Source organism: Tasmannia lanceolata, unplaced genomic scaffold (assembly GCF_043159265.1).
Source record: "Tasmannia lanceolata isolate RefF3 unplaced genomic scaffold, GAP_Taslan_0.1 ptg000018l, whole genome shotgun sequence".
In the NCBI taxonomy this organism is placed as follows: Eukaryota; Viridiplantae; Streptophyta; class Magnoliopsida; order Canellales; family Winteraceae; genus Tasmannia; species Tasmannia lanceolata.
In genome coordinates this window covers 20,646,918-20,674,750 of record NW_027518695.1, presented here as the reverse complement: position 1 = coordinate 20,674,750, position 27,833 = coordinate 20,646,918, and the positions used below count along the sequence as shown (strand labels likewise).

At 38.9% G+C, this 27,833-nt stretch overlaps 2 protein-coding genes across 8 annotated transcripts; both read left to right on the top strand.

Moving 5' to 3' along the window:
- The first annotated feature begins 4,355 nt into the window (after positions 1-4,355).
- LOC143851254 (agamous-like MADS-box protein AGL104) lies at positions 4,356-8,968 on the top strand. 4 transcript variants are annotated; one of them, XM_077360611.1, is made up of 10 exons: positions 4,356-4,517; positions 6,809-6,862; positions 7,016-7,031; positions 7,113-7,174; positions 7,282-7,318; positions 7,411-7,472; positions 7,634-7,733; positions 7,982-8,082; positions 8,176-8,407; positions 8,625-8,968. In XM_077360611.1, exons 1-10 carry the CDS (start codon positions 4,462-4,464, stop codon positions 8,724-8,726), a joined length of 822 nt encoding a protein of 273 aa, XP_077216726.1. In that variant the 5' UTR covers positions 4,356-4,461; the 3' UTR covers positions 8,727-8,968. The 4 variants fall into 4 exon arrangements, with proteins under 4 accessions (XP_077216726.1, XP_077216725.1, XP_077216723.1 ...); XM_077360610.1 differs by lacking the exon at positions 4,356-4,517 and adding an exon at positions 5,130-5,431 and having other exon boundaries at positions 7,291-7,318; XM_077360608.1 differs by lacking the exon at positions 4,356-4,517 and adding an exon at positions 5,131-5,431 and having other exon boundaries at positions 7,288-7,318.
- A 7,899-nt stretch (positions 8,969-16,867) lies between these two features.
- Positions 16,868-21,519, top strand: LOC143851088 (agamous-like MADS-box protein AGL66). Of its 4 annotated transcripts, none has more exons than XM_077360411.1 (10): positions 16,868-17,028; positions 19,322-19,375; positions 19,529-19,544; positions 19,626-19,687; positions 19,795-19,831; positions 19,924-19,985; positions 20,147-20,246; positions 20,495-20,595; positions 20,689-20,920; positions 21,176-21,519. In XM_077360411.1, exons 1-10 carry the CDS (start codon positions 16,973-16,975, stop codon positions 21,275-21,277), a joined length of 822 nt encoding a protein of 273 aa, XP_077216526.1. In that variant the 5' UTR covers positions 16,868-16,972; the 3' UTR covers positions 21,278-21,519. The 4 variants fall into 4 exon arrangements, with proteins under 4 accessions (XP_077216526.1, XP_077216525.1, XP_077216524.1 ...); XM_077360410.1 differs by lacking the exon at positions 16,868-17,028 and adding an exon at positions 17,639-17,943 and having other exon boundaries at positions 19,804-19,831; XM_077360409.1 differs by lacking the exon at positions 16,868-17,028 and adding an exon at positions 17,640-17,943 and having other exon boundaries at positions 19,801-19,831.
- The last annotated feature ends 6,314 nt before the right edge of the window (positions 21,520-27,833 follow it).

The following is a 27,833-nucleotide window of genomic DNA, read 5'->3' as shown; positions in this document are numbered from 1 at the left end:
AATAAAATCATTTCACAAGTCAGCCTCACACGGGACGATTAAAAATGCTTGAAAATGCTTATAAAAAAGGTATAAAAAATGATGGCATATAAGAGTTTGAAAAAAAAAAACTTACTATTCCTTTCATATAGCCTTTGACATGTGGTTTAAAAAGTGTACAATGAAGAACCAATATAAAAAAAACATGCTTGTGCCAAAAACTTTCCTTACACGTATATGAAGTGAGTAATAGCCAACCCTTTTAATGTGACCCACCCAATTACACGCATATCACTAAATTCACAAAAAGCCAACGGGCGGAGATAAATTCTCCCCCTACTAAGATAAATTCACCCCCTGTTTACACTTTTAACCACTTCTGAAGCCCCAACAACTCTCTCTCTCTCTCTCTCTCTCTCTCTCTCTGATCATATTAGACCTCGCAAAAGCGACCCGTGCCCGCGGGTCGACAGGACCCACCCGCAAATTTGCGGGCACGGGTCTGAGTTTTAGTGACCCGTCAAAACTAACCCGCGGGTGACCCAACCCGCAAAAACACAGGTCGGGTCGGGTCAACCCGCGGGCACCCGCAAGTCACTTGACTTTTTTAAGGGTGGTGATTTTGTTATGCTAATCTAGTTAGATGGCTTTTTTTTTCTAATGTAAAGGATGGTGATTTTGTCATGCTAATCTATTTTTTAAGGGTTTGATGCCTAAATAGGTTATGACCGGCACCATAGAATATAAATAGGTTGTGGCTAGCACCATAGGTTGATCCCAACCATCCGATTTGAATGTTAGAGGGTTGATCACTTGATCCTAACCCTCTACACCCTCTGTAGATCAGAGGGTTAGGATCAACAGTCTACAATGATTTTTGGGGCACAACCTATTTAGGCTGTGGGCCATCTAATGGACGGTTTGGATCATCCCACGGTGCCGGCCATACCCCCCTCATCAAAATCCAGTGATAACATTTTAAAAAATAAACAACTGTTTGAATTTGCGGGTGACCGGCGGGTTGACCCGGCCCACCCGCTAGCCGCGCGGGTCACCTAAATTCTGACCCGCAAAAATGAGGGTCATCTCCTGACCCGACCCGTCTGACCCGCACCCGCATCACCCCGGGGTGACCCGGCCCGACCCACCCGTTTGCCAGGTCTAGATCATATACACCCTCACAACTTTCTCTCTCACAAACCGTACATACCCTCTAGTAACAGAGAAATGGGCCGAAAGTTTGGAATTTCCAGCAACTTTGAAACTTATATGGCAAAATCTTGAATTTGTAAGATCTCCTCGACAGTTTCTTTGTGAAAAAACTTGAAATTCAACAAGGGGATGCTGAATTTTGGTAAAGATTGAAGAGATCTTGAATTTCAAGGTAGAAGATGATGAAATTCCATGGAGGACTTTGATTTACGAACTCAATTTCTCCCTTCGTCTAAAATTACATAAGAAAATCCTCTTTTGAATAAGTTTTCCCTCCAAATCCTTCAAACCAAAGATCGACTGACAATGGTGGGGACGTAGTGGACTGCCATAGGCATCAATGGTCTCGTCTACAATGACTATGGGCAGGATCGTCTCAACATGAGGCATATCGGCTAGTAACCCCTGCGACTATAAGAGGAGTAGACTCAACTGCAACGGTCGCAACTCAATTGCACGGAATCAACTGCATCATAGATCCCTACAATCTCTCCCACTGGTTGTTCTTCAATGTCAGCCTCATTACTAAGAACATCTGACCCATCACTAGCATCATCAATCTCCCTAGTGCCAAGCTCTCCTCCATCCGTGTCTGGCTCTAAAAGAACAACCTCCTCCACTGTATCCTGACACTCTGGTTGCCTGTCGTCGTCAACAATAGTAGTAGTAGTAATAGGTGGAGGTGGACAAGCTACACTGACAGTAGTAGACGTAGTGGCGTATCTAACTAGCGATGGTGGTCATGGAATAGGCACATAGCTCTTGGACCTTTGTCATGCCAGACGATGGTAGTAAAGTGGGATCAATTCCCGCGCAAGTACCTTTTTCATTTCCTCCCATGCCTGAATTAAAGGTCGCCGATCCATCATCGCTGATGTGTCAAAGTACGCCACCAATTACGGGACTTGCCTCGAAATCTAGACGCAGCTAAAGGTACTGTCTTTGTAGAATGACCTTCTTGATGTTGGAGCACCCATTAAATTGTGCTCATCAAATCAACGATCTCTTTGGCTCACATTCTCCAATGAAACTCAGGGATATCCAACCATCTATCATCGCATGTGCATGAAGAGTGTCTAGGGACTGATCTACGTGTAAGATCATGCTCAAAGTCATCCTCTTCATGGCCAATCCACTTCCCTTCTTGGAAAACATACTTAAGTAAGTGAAGGTACAGATTTGGCACGGAATTGGGTCATTCCCACCTTCGATGCAAACCTTGGAGTTCAAAATCTAACCTTATCTGACCTTCCACAGGTTGTAGAAACAACTGTTTGCAATATGATTTCTTGAATTCATCCCTTGTCTTACAATAGGCTGTCACTGCTCACTAAAAGATTTTCCTTTGAACTCAACCAAATGTGACTACCAAGCTTACCTTCAATTGAACAGAAAGGCTTAAAAGTTTTTCAGTAAAGCATGCAGCAAACAACAACGAAGACTACGCCCGCTTCAGTCTACTTCACCCCAAATAAATGGACTGCATTGTTCTGCGTTGAAACATGTAGCATGGATGACTCGTTCTTCTGTTTTTTCTGAGAAAATATATAGCTTCAAGTGGGAATGTCGTCAGTACCTGTGGGTGGAAGAAAGACTTCTTATCAAAAGAACAAGTGGTGTGACACGGTCTAACACATGGAGACACTAGTTTCCTCATTTTTGTTTCCTGATTTTTAGCCACTTCACCTGCCCTACCCCTTTCTCACCACTTGGAGATAATAGTTTACTGTGAAAAATAAAAATTCATGGTAGCCGAACATGCCCTTAGTGTGGCATTTGCCAGATAAAATACATGGCAGGCTCACCAGATATATCTTTTTTGAGATAAAGTATCATTCGAAGAAGCATAACAAATGATGATCATCACTGAAATAGTGATACATAGTTGAACCTATATTTTATTGTGTCAGTCTGCGTCTCACTACGACAAGATGTAACGTTGAGGTTTTTGATGGCCTGGATCACCATGTTGAAGAGCTTAAGCATGTGCTTCAAGAAATAACAGTTCTGTTTTCACATGAACTCTGCTCCATGTTATTAATTGTGATCAGGTTATTAGTTGTGATTTTATAATCTTCCTATGAGACATTTCCCTTTGATCACTAATATTTCAAATGCGCTTCCACTTTAGGAAAATTGGTTGTCCCACCTAGCTCACCGATTGAATGCCTCACAACTATGATTTTTTGGGGTTTGGGCATGCAACCCAATGGCATTTGGTTTGCATTCAATCGGGCCTACAGACCAATATGACCCCTCAGGTATAAGGGCATATGTAGGGACCTATCTGGGTAGAATATCCTTATCCTTGTTTTCTATCCACGTGCTCTTCTAGGATATCATCACGTTCAGTGCGTGAATAATTCATTGCACCCATCCTACGTAGTTAGGGTCCACTACCTAGTGACCGAGATAAGCCACCCCAATGAGTGATGAAGGCAAGGTCTGATGCTGGCTATGTACAGGAAGAAATGTTCAGTCTCAACTCCAACCAGGAATCTTTTAGGTCTGTAGAGAACTAGAATGTCATATCTTCCATCCCATTGGGATCTGTGAATCTATGAGCATGATATTCCTACGATGCTACCTAAGGACAAATATGTGTCAATGTAATAAAACACGTAACATATTTCTTTTATGTTCCCAATAATTGTCATGAAGTTCATCAATCAACCTTATGCACTACATCATGACTGGCTTGAAGGGCATATAGTCTAACAAGGCCCACATGATTCAATGACTCAAAACATTTATTCTTCAGGCCCAACTTTAATAGGTCATGCCCCGAAAAAAAATTATCTCTACAGGATGATTACCAACCTATTTGTAGCAGGCCAGGTTATAGAAACCTTTATAAATTAGTACATTGTGATTGTCCCATGGAGATGAGTTTCGAGGAATAACCTACTTACGTCGGGGGACAATAAATTGATGATTTCTATCATTGAATAATTTGGGTTCATTGAATAATTTTTGTTAGAGCAGGCAAAACGAACGGAGCAGAATTGTTACTTTATGTCAGAGTGGGTGAAATGGGCAGAGCAGAAATGTAAATTTATGTCAGAGCGGGTGAAACAGGTGGAGCAGAATTGTGCAGAGCGACTCAGTATTCCTCGTCAAACTCTATTTTTAGCTACATTTAGTCGGTGATTTAGAGAAATAAATAGAACGGCCGGTGGCAAAGAACACCATTCTCCGAATTTTTCATACTGTGCAAACTGGAAAAAACAAAGAAGGGCTCAAAAGAAGGGTTAAAGAACATGCGCTAAGATGCCGTCGGCATTCAAACGGAGCCGTGGTTTTTGTGCCAAGCGACATGTTTTACGGTAGGCTCAATGATTTCTTACCAAATATAAAAGCCAGGGTAAATGTATGCTTACCTGGTTGGTTAAGTTAAGTCCCTCAATGTCGTACATGAGAGAGAGAGACCGTCATCTTAATGTTTTACAGTTCTTTCCATAGATAGAAATCTAACACTATTAATCTTGATCAATCTCTTAACGTTTGTGTTTCTACCATCTTGTTTCTTTCTAAACCAGATTTCATTTTTCATTTTTGCTTAGAAATGTAAAAAACAACTGAGTAAAAATGAATTAGAAGCTACGAACCTTTTTTTTTTTATTTAATAATTTTGAAATCAATGAAAGTTTGGTGAACAGATTTTCTAGGGCAACATTTAATGAGATGAGTGTATAAGACCAACAAGGCGGGGAAAGATATGTAAAGAAACAGTAGTCTGCAATTCTGCATGTAATGAGAGAAAAAATAGGAGGCGTGTTGTGAGGCCATTGGAAGAGTAAAAAGTTCACCTAAAAATCAAACCTATTCACACAGCCTTTGTTTTCCCTCTGTCATCATCTTCTGTCAAACGCCTAATAAAGACAAAACTATTAAAACCCCCTTCTTCTTCTTCTTCTTTCATCTGTTTTTTGCTTCAGCTTCTTTCCATCTATATCAGCTTTCAATTTTTGTGATATGGATTAGATATTTGAAAGATTAGTGAAATCTCTTTTTTCCATCTCTGGTTGTTGCTTTTATTTTCTTTCTTTTAAGAGATGGGGAGAGTTAAGCTTGAAATTAAGAAAATCGAGAACACCACAAATAGGCAGGTCACTTTCTCCAAAAGGAGGAATGGGCTTATCAAAAAAGCCTACGAGCTTTCTATTCTTTGTGATACCGATGTCGCTCTCATCACGTTCTCTACTTCTGGAAGACTTAGCCAGTTCTCTGGGAAGAAAAGGTTTGATTTTCTAAATACGATACCTCCCTTTTTTTCCCTTCTTTTCTATTTTTGCTTCCTTACTATTTAGGAGGTGAGATGTGATCCTTGGCGGTTTGCTCATTGGATTGATGAAATATTTGAACGAGTGGAGGGAACCTCCATATCTTTTCATCATGCAAGAAGATCTGCAAATAGGGAGGCCGACGGTTTAATTAGGGAAGGTTCCTCAAGAGCAGAATTGGAAGTATATGATTTTCTTCCCCTTTTGACGCGTGTTCTTCGACGCATGTTAACTTTGGTTATCTTATTTTCTTATTTGTTTTTGTCTTCCTTTAATCATCTCGATCCGGGGGTTTTTCTAGGGCAACATTTAATGAGATGAGTGTATAAGACCAACAAAGGCGGGGAAAGATATGTAAAGAAACAGTAGTCTGCAATTCTGCATGTAATGAGAGAAAAAATAGGAGGCGTGTTGTGAGGCCATTGGAAGAGTAAAAAGTTCACCTAATAATCAAACCTATTCACACAGCCTTTGTTTTCCCTCTGTCGTCATCTTCTGTCAAACGCCTAATAAAGACAAAACTATTAAAACCCCTTCTTCTTCTTCTTCTTTCATTTGTTTTTTTTCTTCAGCTTCTTTCCATCTATATCAGCTTTCAATTTTTGTGATATGGATTAGATATTTGAAAGATTAGTGAAATCTCTTTTTTCCATCTCTGGTTGTTGCTTTTATTTTCTTTCTTTTAAGAGATGGGGAGAGTTAAGCTTGAAATTAAGAAAATCGAGAACACCACAAATAGGCAGGTCACTTTCTCCAAAAGGAGGAATGGGCTTATCAAAAAAGCCTACGAGCTTTCTATTCTTTGTGATACCGATGTCGCTCTCATCATGTTCTCTACTTCTGGAAGACTTAGCCAGTTCTCTGGGAAGAAAAGTTTTGATTTTCTAAATACATTACCTCCGTTTTTTTCCCTTCTTTTCTGTTTTTGCTTCCTTACTATTTAGGAGGTGAGATGTGATCCTTGGCGGTTTGCTCGTTGGATTGATGAAATATTTGAACAAGTGGCGGGAACCTCCATATCTTTTGATCATGCAAGAAGATCGGCAAATAGGGAGGCTGATGGTTTAATTAGGGAAGGTTCCTCAAGAGCAGAATTGGAAGTATTTGATTTTCCTCCCCCTTTGACGCGTGTTCTTCGACGCGTGTTAACTTTGGTTATCTTATTTTCTTATTTGTTTTTGTCTTCCTTTAATCATCTCGATCCAGGGGTTCTCCCCGTGTTTCTTCATTGTATTAATATAATTCTTACCAGTAAAAAAGAGAGGAGGTGAGATGTGATCGGCCGCATGACCAAAACATTGCATGAATATTTTTATTATTATTATTTTTCACAGGATTGAAGATGTTCTTACTCGCTATGTCAATCTCCCAGAGCATGAAAGAGGAAGGTAAAAATATCATATTTTGATTTTAGATATATATATCATTTTATCTCTATTCCTTGATGAGGAAGATTAATTAATTTCTCCTTTTTCCTTTTGACATGTTTTCGATTTGCATTTCCCTTTTCTGCGCGTGTTTGGGGTCATGAAATTTAAAAGGCTGAACAATCAAGAGGTAAACAAACACCCCTTCATCCAAATCTTTCTGTTGAGATGTTTTTTTTGCATTATAATAAAAGGGTTTTCTTTTTCACAGTATCTCCAAAGGATCCTGCTAAAGTTGAAGTGTGAGAGTGATCTAGTTTCTCAGTTGAACAGGTCCTAAGGGCTTCTTCCATTTGTCCTTTGATTATATTCTTCTATAACTAGTTTTTGCATTTATTCGGTCACCTTTTCTTATTATTTTTATTCTTTTATGACGGTAGTAACAGCAGCCCAGGAAATGTTAATTCCCAGATGGAGGTATTTACACAAAAATAAATCAACTTCTTGTGTGGAAATGTTCTTTTGTCCATGTCGGGATTCAATTGAGACTCATCATTCCTTGATTTCAGGATTTGCTAAAAGAAATTAATCGTTGTCAATGCCAATTGGAGGAAGTGGAGAAACAACTGAAGTAACAATCACCATCCTTTTATCTAGCAACAAAACCCTAACTTGTGAAGTCCTTTTCCTGTATAAGAGATCAAGGACTCATCTTTTTATCTATCCAAAATATCGAACTTTCCTTCCTGTATAAGAGATCAAGGACTAAACTTACTTTTGCTTGATTTCTAGCATTTTCGAAGGAGATCCTATGAAGATAACATCATTGCGTGAGGCTCAGCACCATGAACAGGTCTTGGAAGAAACCTTGATTCGTATTCGTAGGCGCAAGGCAAGATCTATATGCATTGTTTTCATTTCAAATCTTACACAAATTTTCTCTATCTTGAAAGTTATAAAGTTGTTTAATGGTAGTCTGCTTAGACCTGATATTGTTAAGATGATACTAATTAAGCCATATAATATTCAACTAAGATCACAACTCTTAGAAAATAGGTTGACGTTTTTTTGTTGTTGTTGCAAAACTGTATTTGGTATCTACCCAAAAGAAGCTCAATTTTTTTCCCGTTTGGTGAACAGGCATATCTGCTGTCGCGAAATGGAAATGGTAATGGGATCCTCACAAATGATTCAAGTCATATCATGGATTTTCCAGATTCAAATGGCTTACTTCCATTGAGGTGCTTATTGCAATGATAGCAATGATAGCAAGAAAAATTGATTTGTATAATTAAAAATTAAAAGCTAAATATAGAACTATCTGTGCACTGTAGGGAGCAAACACAATCCTTCGCTGAATACTTACCCCCAAACTCAATTGCCTCCCCGACATTTCTTCATGGAAATGGGTTTCATGTGAATGGATGCAACACAAGCAATGGGGTGAAGGAGAACATTGTCCACCCACAGGAATTCGGACATGCCAATGTGAACCTATCTCAGTGGTCTGAACATTATGCAGGCAATGGTAGTGGACTTGCTTCAATCCACTATTCTTTACCACAAGTAACTCTCTCTCTCTCTCTCTCTCTCTCTCTCTCTCTCTCTCTCTCTCTCTCTCTCTCTCTCTCTCCCCATTCGCAGGCGCGCAGGCGCACACACACACACAAAAAGGCACAAAAACGAAATCTTAAAACAATAATGTTTCCATGGAGCTCTTATTTGAAATTATTTAACAATTACTTTACTTTGAAAACCCTAAATAGCAAATTACTGTTTGTAGGGAATCACAACTCCAGGTCTACAAGGCTATGAATATGAGCTCTCGCCTAATGGTTCTTACCTTAAATCTCGTCCGGTCACTGCCATGCCTCCTACATTCTAGTCATACTGATGCATAAAATGGGTATGAGGAGGGTGCTTCTTTGGCATCACTATCAGAATTTGTTTATGTGTTGCCTTGTTTGATCTTTAGAACAATGAATAATGTGTCTTTCGTAATTGTTTTTGAGAACCCAACCAAAAGAACTGAGATAGAGTTATGGGCTTGAGGATGATGAGGTTTATGTTGAATTTCAGTATCCCCAAAAAGCTTACTCTTTTTATAAGTATTATATGTTTGATGGATCTTAGATGCTACTGACTAGAATATATGATTTTCCCCATTTTCTGAAAATGCATTCTTGAGTTGGAAAATACATAAAATAGATTAAATACGTACTGGTTTAAAAATTTGTGTTGACTTACTCTTCCGCCTTCCTCGATCAAGAATTGAATAAAGTTCTTGGGGAGGTTTATCAATCCACTGAAGGCAAATGAAATTTTGCAAGCAATGCTTTAATGGATAGTTATCGCTTGATTGGCTACTTCGTGTGTATGAATTGTTTTTAGTCTTTTGCACAAGGAGATCACAAAACCTTGAGGTATGAATTCTTTCTTACTACCCTTCATTGAGGATTTCTATCGGTAGCAGGTACTCACCTTTCATACTTCTATCTCCATATCCAACTCTTTTGTGCTGTCAAAGGCCTCTCTTAAAGGTGTTGGCCCAGCTATATTTCAATTACCATAATCCATGAAAATCTGAATCCAAATGTAAAATTTTTCATTGCTATCTAAAACCAAATTGCTTATTCCCGAAGCTCCAGGACTGGCATTGAACATTTAGCGGATTTATTTTTACCCAACCATATTCTAGTAGAATCCATGTGATAGTTTTGCCAAATTGCAGAATTCTTAGTTGTTTAAGTCACAATGTATTACTCAGTGATGGAAACAGTGTGACAAATTGTTGCGCCTCAACCCGGAAGCATGTGAAATGAGGACGCAGTACCGCAAGCCTATGGTTTGACCCACAAACACGCTAGGCCGCATATAACACCCACATCTAAAATAATAAAAGGTCATCAAGTTCTTAAACAAATTCTTCACATTATCCCATATGAAATAAAATAAATAACTTCCAAGCCTTAGATAAACTAGACAAACCACGACTATCTGCCTCTTCAATTCTTGAAATGATGTCCTACACGCAATACCATTCCACTGCGATCCTAAACCTGCTAGTCATCTAAAAATAACAGTCAAATTTGAAATAAAGTAATGCATTAAAAAACTATTAAAAAAATACTATACAAAAACTTGCATTCATCACAAAAGCAGCGAAAAAGTAGAGATAGAGAAGAACGTAGGAATGGAGAAGAGATGAAGAGAGAGGAAAGAAAAGAACCTAATTAAAAATTTGTTTGAAATTTCATGGAAAGAGTACTCTCACTCTCTATATGTAATGACAACCCCACTACTTATTCCCTATTCTAAAAAGTCTATGCCACATAACCAAGAGTTCGATTCATATGCATCGCAACGGAGAGGAATTACATTCGTCGCCCATTTAAGAACAGTCCGATCATTTTGAGGGACCAGATTAAAAGGGTTTAAAACAATTGCTATAGGTATCCCGTAGCCTTCTCTCTCAACGTTCCCAATCGTCGCAATCCCAATCTAAATCACAATTGCCGGGAAAAAAAATGAAGATTTCCATTTTCATCCTCGTTTCTTCCTCCCGTAGCCTTCTCTACTATTACTAGAATATGTGGGATCCAACGGTTGGATTGGGTTAAGATCTCACCGTCATATCATCTTGGAGGTAGATTGGGTAAGTTTGCTAAATGAAGCAACTAGATAAATTAGCCAAGTGGATTAGAAGAGGCAAGCAAGAGAGATTAGGAAAGTAGATTTGATTAGGTTAGATTAGAATATTCTAGTGTTATCTCTTTCCATACTTGTCTTGATTTATTTCTATGTTTATTATGAAAGTGCTCTGTAAAAGCACCAATGGATTCTCTCTGTAAGCATTCAAGATTAGTGAAATTTAATTTTCTATTATTTTACAACTACCTTTCCTAATAACCCTAAAAAAAACCCTAATAACCCTAATAAACCCTAATAACCGAAATCTTACTCGATTTCTATAGCCGCAACAAGGGAAAACTAACGCCGAAGCCAGAAAAAAACTAGACCTAGAGCTAAAATGAAAGAAGAAAAGCAATGCCAAAAACCTAAAAACCGAAGGAAGATGAAAAATAACCCGTAATCCTAAGAAACTAATCTCTTCAGCAGAAGAATGAACAAACCCTAACCCTAAAATCCTAAAATCGAAGGATTGCAAAGCAGACCCTAAATTTTGACGAGTTCGGAGAGGAATGGAATGGCTCTACTTATAGAATCGAAGAACCTGTTTCCATCATTTGATATTTATCGTGCGGCTATCGCTGATTAGTTAAAGAATCACTTTTGGAACCGTTGGTTTATGAGATGAGTGGATGTGATTGTTTGTTGGTGCCGACTGTTTGGGTTCTTGACCTAGCTGATGCTAATGACGAAAGTAGGTTTCTGATTACCGGACTCGGGCCTTCTTTTTTTATTGGGTCAGCTCCTCAGACCCAAAAAGAATATGTTATGGGCTTTGATTACTTAGTCCTTGGATGTAGTTCATTCGCAATAAGTATGGCCCATTATCATGGGCCCGACCTTGATGGGATGATCCTGGCAGTTGATGCATTAAGCCTCGTTTAGGGTTCTGCCATAAAAACCCGAGGCCCCGTTCGTTTTGAATTTTGAGAATCGATTGTGAGTCTAAAATTGATTATTCGACTCAATAATATTTTTGCAGTATAAACTTGGGACTTGGGACCTGTTCGTTTTGGATAGTGGCAACCAATTGTGAGCCCCAAACTGTTCATTTGGACTCTCAAACCGTTTAGTTTTTAGTCCACTAATCGGTTTGGGGCTAACAATAGGATGTCACAATCCAAAATACATAGGACCTTATGAGTAGGATGTCCTTTCATCACGGAACCAGAAACATATCGGTTGCCTCATGATATTCTACAAGATCAACTGTCACAATTTCACATACATGTCCTTATGCATGACCCAAAGGTCGATTGTTAAGATTGATCCCGACGATATTATCCTCATAGTTGGACTAACAAACAAAGGGAAATAATATCAGCATTGCAATGTTTTGATATTTTCGCAGAAGCTTCTTGTCTTTTAGATGCTTCCGCAGAAATATCAAAACATTGTAGTGCTGATAACATTTCCCTAAACAAATTACTAGAAACAAAAACAAAGAACTTCAATATGCCAACGTTCATCAATTAAGAGTTACATTACGTAGATAATGTAAGTCACCCTTGAATAATCAAGAGAAGAAGATAATTGATATTTAAAGAAAAATTTACAATGAGCGGTATAGGTTACCCCTCATACATTGTTTATCGATACACACCAAATGTAGATTGCAAACCGCGTAGGGGATACAGGAGAAAGATACAACTAATCCTCCACAATTATCCATGTTTTTGTTTTAATAAAAAATGCAAATTTCCATTGTCTTGTAGTCCTTTCATTAGCCTCAGAAATTGCATTGGACAACTACCCGTCAATGATAAGAGGTCCGTTAATATTTCTTTTGAACATCTCATTTCGGTTAGGACGGCCCTAATTTTCACATCCTTTGAATCAAATCTTCAAATAGGGCTTGAGGAGTACAAAGTTGTTGAAAGATACAACTAATCCTCAACAATTTTTCACAATTTTATCGATAAAAATGCAAAATTCGAGTTTCTCGTACTCCTTCCATTAGCTGAAGAAATTGCATTGGACAAATACTCGTCAATGATGAAGGTTGCATTAAATGTTCTTTTGAATATCCTTGTTTTGATAAGGGAGAAATTATATGGTGGCCGCCCTTCACATACAAAGGGCAGAGAGAGAAAATATCAACCATCTTGATTTTTTATCAAGGGGAAAGTCAAAAAAGGGGATTTGACCTGAATCAAAAATCAAGGAGAGAGTTTTTTCTCCCTCTGCCCTTGTTGTTTGACGGTCGGCCACCATATAAATTCTCAAGATAAGGAAAGGCCTGATTTCCATCTCATTTGAATCAAACATCATATATGTCTTGAGAAGGAGTACAAAATGGTTTTATTCTCCCCCATAAACATACCACCCACCCACTAACCTTCATGTTGGATGGCCTGAAGTTAACTAAGGATCTATCATCAGAATTAATTTGATGGTGTTAGTGTTGCTTCCTAAAAAGAACCTGACGAAATAAAATCATTTCACAAGTCAGCCTCACACGGGACGATTAAAAATGCTTGAAAATGCTTATAAAAAAGGTATAAAAGATGAAGGCATATAAGAGTTTGAAAAAAAAAAAACTTACTATTCCTTTCATATAGCCTTTGACAGGTGGTTTAAAAAGTGTACAATGAAGAACTAGAGCCAATATAAAAAAAACATGCTTCTGCCAAAAACTTTCCTTACACGTATATGAAGTGAGCAATAGCCAACCCTTTTAATGGGACCCACCCAATTACACGCTATCACTAAATTCACAAAAAGCCAACGGGGGGGGGGGGGGGGGGGGGGGATAAATTCTCCCCCTACTAAGACAAATTCACACCCTGTTTACACTTTTAACCACTTCTGAAGCCCCAACAACTCTCTCTCTCTCTCTCTCTCTCTCTCTTGATCCTAACCCTCTACACCCTCTGTAGATCAGAGGGTTAGGATCAACCTATTGAAATGATTTTTGGGGCACAACCTATTTAGGCTGTGGGCCATCTAATGGACGGTTTGGATCATCCCACGGTGCCGGCCATACCCCCCTCATCAAAATCCAGTGATAACATTTTAAAAAATAAACAACTGTTTGAATTTGCGGGTGACCGGCGGGTTGACCCGGCCCACCCGCGGGCCGCGCGGGTCACCTAAATTCTGACCCGCAAAAATGAGGGTCATCTCCTGACCCGACCCGTCTGACCCGCACCCGCATCACCCCGGGGTGACCCGGCCCGACCCACCCGTTTGCCAGGTCTAGATCATATACACCCTCACAACTTTCTCTCTCACAAACCGTACATACCCTCTAGTAACAGAGAAATGGGCCGAAAGTTTGGAATTTCCAGCAACTTTGAAACTTATATGGCAAAATCTTGAATTTGTAAGATCTCCTTGACAGTTTCTTTGTGAAAAAACTTGAAATTCAACAAGGGGATGCTGAATTTTGGTAAAGATTGAAGAGATCTTGAATTTCAAGGTAGAAGATGATGAAATTCCATGGAGGACTTTGATTTACGAACTCAATTTCTCCCTTCGTCTAAAATTACATAAGAAAATCCTCTTTTGAATAAGTTTTCCCTCCAAATCCTTCAAACCAAAGATCGACTGACAATGGTGGGGACGTAGTGGAATGCCATAGGCATCAATGGTCTCGTCTACAATGACTATGGGCAGGATCGTCTCAACATGAGGCATATCGGCTAGTAACCCCTGCGACTATAAGAGGAGTAGACTCAAGTGCAACGGTCGCAACTCAATTGCACGGAATCAACTGCATCATAGATCTCTAAAATCTCTCCCACTGGTTGTTCTTCAATGTCAGCCTCATTACTAAGAACATCTGACCCATCACTAGCATCATCAATCTCCCTAGTGCCAAGCTCTCCTCCATCCGTGTCTGGCTCTAAAAGAACAACCTCCTCCACTGTATCCTGACACTCTGGTTGCCTGTCGTCGTCAACAATAGTAGTAGTAGTAATAGGTGGAGGTGGACAAGCTACACTGACAGACGATGGTAGTAAAGTGGGATCAATTCCCGCGCAAGTACCTTTTTCATTTCCTCCCATGCCTGAATTAAAGGCTCGCCGATCCATCATCGCTGATGTGTCAAAGTACTCCACCAATTACGGGACTTGCCTCGAAATCTAGACGCAGCTAAAGGTACTGTCTTTGTAGAATGACCTTCTTGATGTTGGAGCACCCATTAAATTGTGCTCATCAAATCAACGATCTCTTTGGCTCACATTCTCCAATGAAACTCAGGGATATCCAACCATCTATCATCGCATGTGCATGAAGAGTGTCTAGGGACTGATCTACGTGTAAGATCATGCTCAAAGTCATCCTCTTCATGGCCAATCCACTTCCCTTCTTGGAAAACATACTTACGTAAGTGAAGGTACAGATTTGGCACGGAATTGGGTCATTCCCGCCTTCGATGCAAACCTTGGAGTTCAAAATCTAACCTTATCTGACCTTCCACAGGTTGTAGAAACAACTGTTTGCAATATGATTTCTTGAATTCATCCCTTGTCTTACAATAGGCTGTCACTGCTCGCTAAAAGATTTTCCTTTGAACTCAACCAAATGTGACTACCAAGCTTACCTTCAATTGAACAGAAAGGCTTAAAAGTTTTTCAGTAAAGCATGCAGCAAACAACAACGAAGACTACGCCCGCTTCAGTCTACTTCACCCCAAATAAATGGACTGCATTGTTCTGCGTTGAAACATGTAGCATGGATGACTCGTTCTTCTGTTTTTTCTGAGAAAATATATAGCTTCAAGTGGGAATGTCGTCAGTACCTGTGGGTGGAAGAAAGACTTCTTATCAAAAGAACAAGTGGTGTGACACGGTCTAACACATGGAGACACTAGTTTCCTCATTTTTGTTTCCTGATTTTTAGCCACTTCACCTGCCCTACCCCTTTCTCACCACTTGGAGATAATAGTTTACTGTGAAAAATAAAAATTCATGGTAGCCGAACATGCCCTTAGTGTGGCATTTGCCAGATAAAATACATGGCAGGCTCACCAGAAATATCTTTTTTGAGATAAAGTATCATTCGAAGAAGCATAACAAATGATGATCATCACTGAAATAGTGATACATAGTTGAACCTATATTTTATTGTGTCAGTCTGCGTCTCACTACGACAAGATGTAACGTTGAGGTTTTTGATGGCCTGGATCACCATGTTGAAGAGCTTAAGCATGTGCTTCAAGAAATAACAGTTCTGTTTTCACATGAACTCTGCTCCATGTTATTAATTGTGATCAGGTTATTAGTTGTGATTTTATAATCTTCCTATGAGACATTTCCCTTTGATCACTAATATTTCAAATGCGCTTCCACTTTAGGAAAATTGGTTGTCCCACCTAGCTCACCGATTGAATGCCTCACAACTATGATTTTTTGGGGTTTGGGCATGCAACCCAATGGCATTTGGTTTGCATTCAATCGGGCCTACAGACCAATATGACCCCTCAGGTATAAGGGCATATGTAGGGACCTATCTGGGTAGAATATCCTTATCCTTGTTTTCTATCCACGCGGTATTCTAGAATATCATCACGTTCAGTGCGTGAATAATTCATTGCACCCATCCTACGTAGTTAGGGTCCACTACCTAGTGACCGAGATAAGCCACCCCAATGAGTGATGAAGGCAAGGTCTGATGCTGGCTATGTACAGGAAGAAATGTTCAGTCTCAACTCCAACCAGGAATCTTTTAGGTCTGTAGAGAACTAGAATGTCATATCTTCCATCCCATTGGGATCTGTGAATCTATGAGCATGATATTCCTACGATGCTACCTAAGGACAAATATGTGTCAATGTAATAAAACACGTAACATATTCCTTTTATGTTCCCAATAATTGTCATGAAGTTCATCAATCAACCTTATGCACTACATCATGACTGGCTTTAAGGGCATATAGTCTAACAAGGCCCACATGATTCAATGACTCAAAACATTTATTCTTCAGGCCCAACTTTAATAGGTCATGCCCCGAAAAAAAATTATCTCTACAGGATGATTACCAACCTATTTGTAGCAGGCCAGGTTATAGAAACCTTTATAAATTAGTACATTGTGATTGTCCCATGGAGATGAGTTTCGAGGAATAACCTACTTACGTCGGGGGACAATAAATTGATGATTTCTATCATTGAATAATTTGGGTTCATTGAATAATTTTTGTTAGAGCAGGCAAAACGAACGGAGCAGAATTGTTACTTTATGTCAGAGTGGGTGAAATGGGCAGAGCAGAAATGTAAATTTATGTCAGAGCGGGTGAAACAGGTGGAGCAGAATTGTGCAGAGCGACTCAGTATTCCTCGTCAAACTCTATTTTTAGCTACATTTAGTCGGTGATTTAGAGAAATAAATAGAACGGCCGGTGGCAAAGAACACCATTCTCCGAATTTTTCATACTGTGCAAACTGGAAAAAACAAAGAAGGGCTCAAAAGAAGGGTTAAAGAACATGCGCTAAGATGCCGTCGGCATTCAAACGGAGCCGTGGTTTTTGTGCCAAGCGACATGTTTTACGGTAGGCTCAATGATTTCTTACCAAATATAAAAGCCAGGGTAAATGTATGCTTACCTGGTTGGTTAAGTTAAGTCCCTCAATGTCGTACATGAGAGAGAGAGACCGTCATCTTAATGTTTTACAGTTCTTTCCACAGATAGAAATCTAACACTATTAATCTTGATCAATCTCTTAACGTTTGTGTTTCTACCATCTTGTTTCTTTCTAAACCAGATTTCATTTTTCATTTTTGCTTAGAAATGTAAAAAACAACTGAGTAAAAATGAATTAGAAGCTACGAACCTTTATTTTTTTTATTTAATAATTTTGAAATCAATGAAAGTTTGGTGAACAGATTTTCTAGGGCAACATTTAATGAGATGAGTGTATAAGACCAACAAGGCGGGGAAAGATATGTAAAGAAACAGTAGTCTGCAATTCTGCATGTAATGAGAGAAAAAATAGGAGGCGTGTTGTGAGGCCATTGGAAGAGTAAAAAGTTCACCTAAAAATCAAACCTATTCACACAGCCTTTGTTTTCCCTCTGTCATCATCTTCTGTCAAACGCCTAATAAAGACAAAACTATTAAAACCCCCTTCTTCTTCTTCTTCTTTCATCTGTTTTTTGCTTCAGCTTCTTTCCATCTATATCAGCTTTCAATTTTTGTGATATGGATTAGATATTTGAAAGATTAGTGAAATCTCTTTTTTCCATCTCTGGTTGTTGCTTTTATTTTCTTTCTTTTAAGAGATGGGGAGAGTTAAGCTTGAAATTAAGAAAATCGAGAACACCACAAATAGGCAGGTCACTTTCTCCAAAAGGAGGAATGGGCTTATCAAAAAAGCCTACGAGCTTTCTATTCTTTGTGATACCGATGTCGCTCTCATCACGTTCTCTACTTCTGGAAGACTTAGCCAGTTCTCTGGGAAGAAAAGGTTTGATTTTCTAAATACGATACCTCCCTTTTTTTCCCTTCTTTTCTATTTTTGCTTCCTTACTATTTAGGAGGTGAGATGTGATCCTTGGCGGTTTGCTCATTGGATTGATGAAATATTTGAACGAGTGGAGGGAACCTCCATATCTTTTCATCATGCAAGAAGATCTGCAAATAGGGAGGCCGATGGTTTAATTAGGGAAGGTTCCTCAAGAGCAGAATTGGAAGTATATGATTTTCTTCCCCTTTTGACGCGTGTTCTTCGACGCATGTTAACTTTGGTTATCTTATTTTCTTATTTGTTTTTGTCTTCCTTTAATCATCTCGATCCGGGGGTTTTTCTAGGGCAACATTTAATGAGATGAGTGTATAAGACCAACAAAGGCGGGGAAAGATATGTAAAGAAACAGTAGTCTGCAATTCTGCATGTAATGAGAGAAAAAATAGGAGGCGTGTTGTGAGGCCATTGGAAGAGTAAAAAGTTCACCTAATAATCAAACCTATTCACACAGCCTTTGTTTTCCCTCTGTCGTCATCTTCTGTCAAACGCCTAATAAAGACAAAACTATTAAAACCCCTTCTTCTTCTTCTTCTTTCATTTGTTTTTTTTTCTTCAGCTTCTTTCCATCTATATCAGCTTTCAATTTTTGTGATATGGATTAGATATTTGAAAGATTAGTGAAATCTCTTTTTTCCATCTCTGGTTGTTGCTTTTATTTTCTTTCTTTTAAGAGATGGGGAGAGTTAAGCTTGAAATTAAGAAAATCGAGAACACCACAAATAGGCAGGTCACTTTCTCCAAAAGGAGGAATGGGCTTATCAAAAAAGCCTACGAGCTTTCTATTCTTTGTGATACCGATGTCGCTCTCATCATGTTCTCTACTTCTGGAAGACTTAGCCAGTTCTCTGGGAAGAAAAGTTTTGATTTTCTAAATACATTACCTCCGTTTTTTTTCCTTCTTTTCTGTTTTTGCTTCCTTACTATTTAAGAGGTGAGATGTGATCCTTGGCGGTTTGCTCGTTGGATTGATGAAATATTTGAACAAGTGGCGGGAACCTCCATATCTTTTGATCATGCAAGAAGATCGGCAAATAGGGAGGCTGATGGTTTAATTAGGGAAGGTTCCTCAAGAGCAGAATTGGAAGTATTTGATTTTCCTCCCCCTTTGACGCGTGTTCTTCGACGCGTGTTAACTTTGGTTATCTTATTTTCATATTTGTTTTTGTCTTCCTTTAATCATCTCGATCCAGGGGTTCTCCCCGTGTTTCTTCATTGTATTAATATAATTCTTACCAGTAAAAAAGAGAGGAGGTGAGATGTGATCGGCCGCATGACCAAAACATTGCATGAATATTTTTATTATTATTATTTTTCACAGGATTGAAGATGTTCTTACTCGCTATGTCAATCTCCCAGAGCATGAAAGAGGAAGGTAAAAATATCATATTCTGATTTTAGATATATATATCATTTTATCTCTATTCCTTGATGAGGAAGATTAATTAATTTCTCCTTTTTCCTTTTGACATGTTTTCGATTTGCATTTCCCTTTTCTGCTCGTGTTTGGGGTCATGAAATTTAAAAGGCTGAACAATCAAGAGGTAAACAAACACCCCTTCATCCAAATCTTTCTGTTGAGATGTTTTTTTTGCATTATAATAAAAGGGTTTTCTTTTTCACAGTATCTCCAAAGGATCCTGCTAAAGTTGAAGTGTGAGAGTGATCTAGTTTCTCAGTTGAACAGGTCCTAAGGGCTTCTTCCATTTGTCCTTTGATTATATTCTTCTATAACTAGTTTTTGCATTTATTCGGTCACCTTTTCTTATTATTTTTATTCTTTTATGACGGTAGTAACAGCAGCCCAGGAAATGTTAATTCCCAGATGGAGGTATTTACACAAAAATAAATCAACTTCTTGTGTGGAAATGTTCTTTTGTCCATGTCGGGATTCAATTGAGACTCATCATTCCTTGATTTCAGGATTTGCTAAAAGAAATTAATCATTGTCAATGCCAATTGGAGGAAGTGGAGAAACAACTGAAGTAACAATCACCATCCTTTTATCTAGCAACAAAACCCTAACTTGTGAAGTCCTTTTCCTGTATAAGAGATCAAGGACTCATCTTTTTATCTATCCAAAAAATCGAACTTTCCTTCCTGTATAAGAGATCAAGGACTAAACTTACTTTTGCTTGATTTCTAGCATTTTCGAAGGAGATCCTATGAAGATAACATCATTGCGTGAGGCTCAGCACCATGAACAGGTCTTGGAAGAAACCTTGATTCGTATTCGTAGGCGCAAGGCAAGATCTATATGCATTGTTTTCATTTCAAATCTTACACAAATTTTCTCTATCTTGAAAGTTATAAAGTTGTTTATTGGTAGTCTGCTTAGACCTGATTTTGTTAAGATGATACTAATTAAGCCATATAATATTCAACTAAGATCAGAACTCTTAGAAAATACGTTGACGTTTTTTTGTTGTTGTTGCAAAACTGTATTTGGTATCTACCCAAAAGAAGCTCAATTTTTTTCCCGTTTGGTGAACAGGCATATCTGCTGTCGCGAAATGGAAATGGTAATGGGATCCTCACAAATGATTCAAGTCATATCATGGATTTTCCAGATTCAAATGGCTTACTTCCATTGAGGTGCTTATTGCAATGATAGAAATGATAGCAAGAAAAATTGATTTGTATAATTAAAAATTAAAAGCTAAATATAGAACTATCTGTGCACTGTAGGGAGCAAACACAATCCTTCGCTGAATACTTACCCCCAAACTCAATTGCCTCCCCGACATTTCTTCATGGAAATGGGTTTCATGTGAATGGATGCAACACAAGCAATGGGGTGAAGGAGAACATTGTCCACCCACAGGAATTCGGACATGCCAATGTGAATCTATCTCAGTGGTCTGAACATTATGCAGGCAATGGTAGTGGACTTGCTTCAATCCACTATTCTTTACCACAAGTAACTCTCTCTCTCTCTCTCTCTCTCTCTCTCTCTCTCTCTCTCTCTCTCTCTCTCTCTCTCTCTCTCTCTCTCTCTCTCCCTCTCTCTCTCTCTCTCTCTCCCCCCATTCACAGGCGCGCAGGCGCACACACACACACAAAAAGGCACAAAAACGAAATCTTAAAACAATAATGTTTCCATGGAGCTCTTATTTGAAATTATTTAACAATTACTTTACATTGAAAACCCTAAATAGCAAATTACTGTTTGTAGGGAATCACAACTCCAGGTCTACAAGGCTATGAATATGAGCTCTCGGCTAATGGTTCTTACCTTAAATCTCGTCCAGTCACTGCCATGCCTCCTACATTCTAGTCATACTGATGCATAAAATGGGTATGAGGAGGGTGCTTCTTTGGCATCACTATCAGAATTTGTTTATGTGTTGCCTTGTTTGATCTTTAGAACAATGAATAATGTGTCTTTCGTAATTGTTTTTGAGAACCCGACCAAAAGAACTGAGATAGAGTTATGGGCTTGAGGATGATGAGGTTTATGTTGAATTTCAGTATCCCCAAAAAGCTTACTCTTTTTATAAGTATTATATGTTTGATGGATCTTAGATGCTACTGACTAGAATATATGATTTTCCCCATTTTCTGAAAATGCATTCTTGAGTTGGAAAATACGTAAAATAGATTAAATACGTACTGGTTCTAAAATTTGTGTTGACTTACTCTTCCGCCTTCCTCGATCAAGAATTGAATAAAGTTCTTGGGGAGGTTTATCAATCCACTGAAGGCAAATGAAATTTGGCAAGCAATGCTTTAATGGATAGTTATCGCTTGATTGGCTACTTCATGTGTATGAATTGTTTTTAGTCTTTTGCACAAGGAGATCACAAAACCTTGGGGTATGAATTCTTTCTTACAACCCTTCATTGAGGATTTGTATCGGTAGCAGGTACTCACCTTTCATACTTCTATCTCCATATCCAACTCTTTTGTGCTGTCAAAGGCCTATCTTAAAGGTGTTGGCCCAGCTATATTTCAATTACCATAATCCATGAAAATCTGAATCCAAATGTAAAATTTTTCATTGCTATCTAAAACTAAATTGCTTATTCCCGAAGCTCCAGGACTGGCATTGAACATTCAGCGGATTTATTTTTACCCAACCATATTCTAGTAGAATCCATGTGATAGTTTTGCCAAATTGCAGAATTCTTAGTTGTTTAAGTCACAATGTATTACTCAGTGATGGAAACAGTGTGACAAATTGTTGCGCCTCAACCCGGAAGCATGCGAAATGAGGACGCAGTACCGCACGCCTATGGTTTGACCCACAAACACGCTAGCCGCATATAACACCCACATCTAAAATAATAAAAGGTCATCAAGTTCTTAAACAAATTCGTCACATTATCCCATATGAAATAAAATAAATAACTTCCAAGCCTTAGATAAACTAGACAAACCACGACTATCTGACTCTTCAATTCTTGAAATGATGTCCTACACGCAAATACCATTCCACTGCGATCCTAAACCTGCTAGTCATCTAAAAATAACAGTCAAATTTGAAATAAAGTAATGCATTAAAAAACTATTAAAAAAATACTATTCAAAAACTTGCATTCATCACAAAAGCAGCGAAAAAGTAGAGATAGAAAAGAACGTAGGAATGGAGAAGAGATGAAGAGAGAGGAAAGAAAAGAACCTAATTAAAAATTTGTTTGAAATTTCATGGAAAGAGTACTCTCACTCTCTATATGTAATGACAACCCCACTACTTATTCCCTATTCTAAAAAGTCTATGCCACATAACCAAGAGTTCGATTCATATGCATCGCAACGGAGAGCAATTACATTCGTCGCCCATTTAAGAACAGTCCGATCATTTTGAGGGACCAGATTAAAAGGGTTTAAAACAATTGCTATAGGTATCCCGTAGCCTTCTCTCTTAACGTTCCCAATCGTCGCAATCCCAATCTAAATCACAATTGCCGGGAAAAAAAATGAAGATTTCCATTTTCATCCTCGTTTCTTCCTCCCGTAGCCTTCTCTACTATTACTAGAATATGTGGGATCCAACGGTTGGATTGGGTTAAGATCTCACCGTTATATCATCTTGGAGGTAGATTGGGTAAGTTTGCTAAATGAAGCAACTAGATAAATTAGCCAAGTGGATTAGAAGAGGCAAGCAAGAGAGATTAGGAAAGTAGATTTGATTAGGTTAGATTAGAATATTCTAGTGTTATCTCTTTCCATACTTGTCTTGATTTATTTCTATGTTTATTATGAAAGTGCTCTATAAAAGCACCAATGGATTCTCTCTGTAAGCATTCAAGATTAGTGAAATTTAATTTTCTATTATTTTACAACTACCTTTCCTAATAACCCTAAAAAAAACCCTAATAACCCTAATAAACCCTAATAACCGAAATCTTACGCGATTTCTATAGCCGCAACAAGGGAAAACTAACGCCGAAGCCAGAAAAAAACTAGACCTAGAGCTAAAATGAAAGAAGAAAAGCAATGCCAAAAACCTAAAAACTGAAGGAAGATGAAAAATAACCCGTAATCCTAAGAAACTAATCTCTTCAGCAGAAGAATGACAAACCCTAACCCTAAAATCCTAAAATCGAAGGATTGCAAAGCAGACCCTAAATTTTGACGAGTTCGGAGAGGAATGGAATGGCTCTACTTATAGAATCGAAGAACCTGTTTCCATCATTTGATATTTATCGTGCGGCTATCGCTGATTAGTTAAAGAATCACTTTTGGAACCGTTGGTTTATGAGATGAGTGGATGTGATTGTTTGTTGGTGCTGACTGTTTGGGTTCTTGACCTAGCTGATGCTAATGACGAAAGTAGGTTTCTGATTACCGGACTCGGGCCTTCTTTTTTTATTGGGTCAGCTCCTCAGACCCAAAAAGAATATGTTATGGGCTTTGATTACTTAGTCCTTGGATGTAGTTCATTCGCAATAAGTATGGCCCATTATCATGGGCCCGACCTTGATGGGATGATCCTGGCAGTTGATGCATTAAGCCTCGTTTAGGGTTCTGCCATAAAAAGCCGAGGCCCCGTTCGTTTTGAATTTTGAGAATCGATTGTGAGTCTAAAATTGATTATTCGACTCAATAATTTTTTTGCAGTATAAACTTGGGACTTGGGACCTGTTCGTTTTGGATAGTGGCAACCAATTGTGAGCCCCAAACTGTTCATTTCGACTCTCAAACCGTTTAGTTTTTAGTCCAATAATCGGTTTGGGGCTAACAATAGGATGTCACAATCCAAAATACATAGGACCTTATGAGTAGGATGTCCTTTCATCACGGAACCAGAAACATATCGGTTGCCTCATGATATTCTACAAGATCAACTGTCACAATTTCAAATACATGTCCTTATGCATGACCCAAAGGTCGATTGTTAAGATTGATCCCGACGATATTATCCTCATAGTTGGACTAACAAACAAAGGGAAATAATATCAGCGTTGCAATGTTTTGATATTTTCGCAGAAGCTTCTTGTCTTTTAGATGCTTCCGCAGAAATATCAAAACATTGTAGTGCTGATAACATTTCCCTAAACAAATTACTAGAAACAAAAACAAAGAACTTCAATATGCCAACGTTCATCAATTAAGAGTTACATTACGTAGATAATGTAAGTCACCCTTGAATAATCAAGAGAAGAAGATAATTGATATTTAAAGAAAAATTTACAATGAGCGGTATAGGTTACCCCTCATACATTGTTTATCAATACACACCAAATGTAGATTGCAAACCGGGTAGGGGATACAGGAAAAAGATACAACAAATCCTCTACAATTATCCATGTTTTTTTTTAATAAAAAATGCAAATTTCCATTGTCTTGTAGTCCTTTCATTAGCCTCAGAAATTGCATTGGACAACTACCCGTCAATGATAAGAGGTCCGTTAATATTTCTTTTGAACATCTCATTTCGGTTAGGAGGGCCCTAATTTTCACATCCTTTGAATCAAATCTTCAAATAGGGCTTGAGGAGTACAAAGTTGTTGAAAGATACAACTAATCCTCAACAATTTTTCACAATTTTATCGATAAAAATGCAAAATTCGAGTTTCTCGTACTCCTTCCATTAGCTGAAGAAATTGCATTGGACAAATACTCGTCAACGATGAAGGTTGCATTAAATGTTCTTTTGAATATCCTTGTTTTGATAAGGGAGAAATTATATGGTGGCCGCCCTTCACATACAAAGGGCGGAGAGAGAAAATATCAACCATCTTGATTTTTTATCAAAGGGAAAGTCAAAAGAGGGGATTTGACCTGAATCAAAAATCAAGGAGAGAGTTTTTTTTCTCTCTGCCCTTGTTGTTTGACGGTCGGCCACCATATAAATTCTCAAGATAAGGAAAGGCCTGATTTCCACCTCATTTGAATCAAACATCATATATGTCTTGAGAAGGAGTACAAAATGGTTTTATTCTCCCCCATAAACATACCACCCACCCACTAACATTCATGCTGGATGGCCTGAAGTTAACTAGGGAGCTATCATCAGAATTAATTTGATGGTGTTAGTGTTGCTTCCTAAAAAGAACCTGACGAAATAAAATCATTTCACAAGTCAGCCTCACACGGGACGATTAAAAATGCTTGAAAATGCTTATAAAAAAGGTATAAAAAATGAAGGCATATAAGAGTTTGAAAAAAAAAAACTTACTATTCCTTTCATATAGCCTTTGACATGTGGTTTAAAAAGTGTACAATGAAGAACTAGAGCCAATATAAAAAAAACATGCTTGTGCCAAAAACTTTCCTTACACGTATATGAAGTGAGCAATAGCCAACCCTTTTAATGTGACCCACCCAATTACACGCATATCACTAAATTCACAAAAAGCCAACGGGCGGAGATAAATTCTCCCCCTACTAAGATAAATTCACCCCCTGTTTACACTTTTAACCACTTCTGAAGCCCCAACAACTCTCTCTCTCTCTCTCTCTCTCTCTCTCTCTCTCTCTCTCTCTCTCTCTCTCTGATCATATTAGACCTCGCAAAAGCGACCCGTGCCCGCGGGTCGACCGGACCCACCCGCAAATTTGCGGGCACGGGTCTGAGTTTTAGTGACCCGTCAAAACTAACCCACGGGTGACCCAACCCGCAAAAACACGGGTCGGGTCGGGTCAACCCGCGGGCACCCGCAAGTCACTTGACTTTTTTAAGGGTGGTGATTTTGTTATGCTAATCTAGTTAGATGGCTTTTTTTTTCTAATGTAAAGGATGGTGATTTTGTCATGCTAATCTATTTTTTAAGTGTTTGATGCCTGAATAGGTTATGGCCGGCACCATAGAATATAAATAGGTTGTGGCTAGCACCATAGGTTGATCCCAACCCTCCGATTTGAATGTTAGAGGGTTGATCACTTGATCCTAACCCTCTGTAGATCAGAGGGTTAGGATCAACCTATTGAAATGATTTTTGGGGCACAACCTATTTAGGCTGTGGGCCATCTAATGGACGGTTTGGATCATCCCACGGTGCCGGCCATACCCCCCTCATCAAAATCCAGTGATAATAAACAACTGTTTGAATTTGCGGGTGACCGGCGGGTTGACCCGGCCCACCCGCGGGCCGCGCAGGTCACCTAAATTCTGACCCGCAAAAATGAGGGTCATCTCCTGACCCGACCCGTGTGACCCGCACCCGCATCACCCCGGGTTGACCTGGCCCGACCCACCCGTTTGCCAGGTCTAGATCATATACACCCTCACAACTTTCTCTCTCACAAACCGTACATACCCTCTAGTAACAGAGAAATGGGCCGAAAGTTTGGAATTTCCAGCAACTTTGAAACTTATATGGCAAAATGTTGAATTTGTAAGATCTCCTTGACGGTTTCTTTGTGAAAAAACTTGAAATTCAACAAGGGGATGCTGAATTTTGGTAAAGATTGAAGAGATCTTGAATTTCAAGGTAGAAGATGATGAAATTCCATGGAGGACTTTGATTTCCGAGCTCAATTTCTCCCTTCGTCTAAAATTACATGAGAAAATCCTCTTTTGAATAAGTTTTCCCTCCAAATCCTTCAAACCAAAGATCGACTGACAATGGCGGGGACGTAGTGGACTGCCATAGGCATCAATGGTCTCGTCTACAATGACTGGGCAGGATCGTCTCAACATGAGGCATATCGGCTAGTATCACCCCTGCGACTATAAGAGGAGTAGGCTCAACTGCAACGGTCGCAACTCAATTGCACGGAATCAACTGCATCATAGATCTCTACAATCTCTGCCACTGTGAATGGCTCCGACTCAATCCACTCAACAATAGTTCTTCAATGTCAGCCTCATTACTAAGAACATCTGGCCCATCACTAGCATCGTCATCTCCCTAGTGCCAAGCTCTTCTCCATCCGTGTCTGGCTCTAAAAGAACAACCTCCTCCACTGTATCCTGACACTCTGGTTGCCTGTCGTCGTCAACAATAGTAGTAGTAATAGGTGGAGGTGGACAAGCTACACTGAGAGTAGTAGACGTAGTGGCGTATCTAATTAGCGATGGTGGTGATGGAATAGGCACATGGCTCTTGGACCTTTGTCATGCCAGATGATGGTAGTAAAGTGGGATCAATTCCCACGGAAGTACCTTTTTCATTTCCTCCCATGTCTGAATTAAAGGCTCGCCGATCCATCGCCACCAATGTGTCAAAGTACGCCACCAATTACGGGACTTGCCTCAAAATCTAGACGCAGCTAAAGGTACTGTCTTTGTAGAATGACCTTCTTGATGTTGAACACCCATTAAACTGTGCTCATCAAATCAACGATCTCTATGGCTCACATTCTCCAATGAAACTCAGGGATCTCCAACCATCTATCATTGTATGTGCATGAAGAGTGTCTAGGGACTGATCTAGGTGTAAGAT

What these genes read in the sequence shown, in the direction of transcription:
- LOC143851254 (XM_077360607.1), top strand. Translation starts at nt 5,247, where the DNA reads ATGGGGAGAGTTAAGCTTGAAATTAAGAAAATCGAGAACACCACAAAT. An exon ending in CTAGTTTCTCAGTTGAACAG is followed by an intron (nt 7,175 to 7,281) that starts GTCCTAAGGGCT and finishes TTATGACGGTAG; the next exon opens with TAACAGCAGCCCAGGAAATG. An exon ending in GAAGTGGAGAAACAACTGAA is followed by an intron (nt 7,473 to 7,633) that starts GTAACAATCACC and finishes CTTGATTTCTAG; the next exon opens with CATTTTCGAAGGAGATCCTA.
- LOC143851088 (XM_077360408.1), top strand. Translation starts at nt 17,759, where the DNA reads ATGGGGAGAGTTAAGCTTGAAATTAAGAAAATCGAGAACACCACAAAT. An exon ending in GAAGTGGAGAAACAACTGAA is followed by an intron (nt 19,986 to 20,146) that starts GTAACAATCACC and finishes CTTGATTTCTAG; the next exon opens with CATTTTCGAAGGAGATCCTA. An exon ending in AATGGCTTACTTCCATTGAG is followed by an intron (nt 20,596 to 20,688) that starts GTGCTTATTGCA and finishes TGTGCACTGTAG; the next exon opens with GGAGCAAACACAATCCTTCG.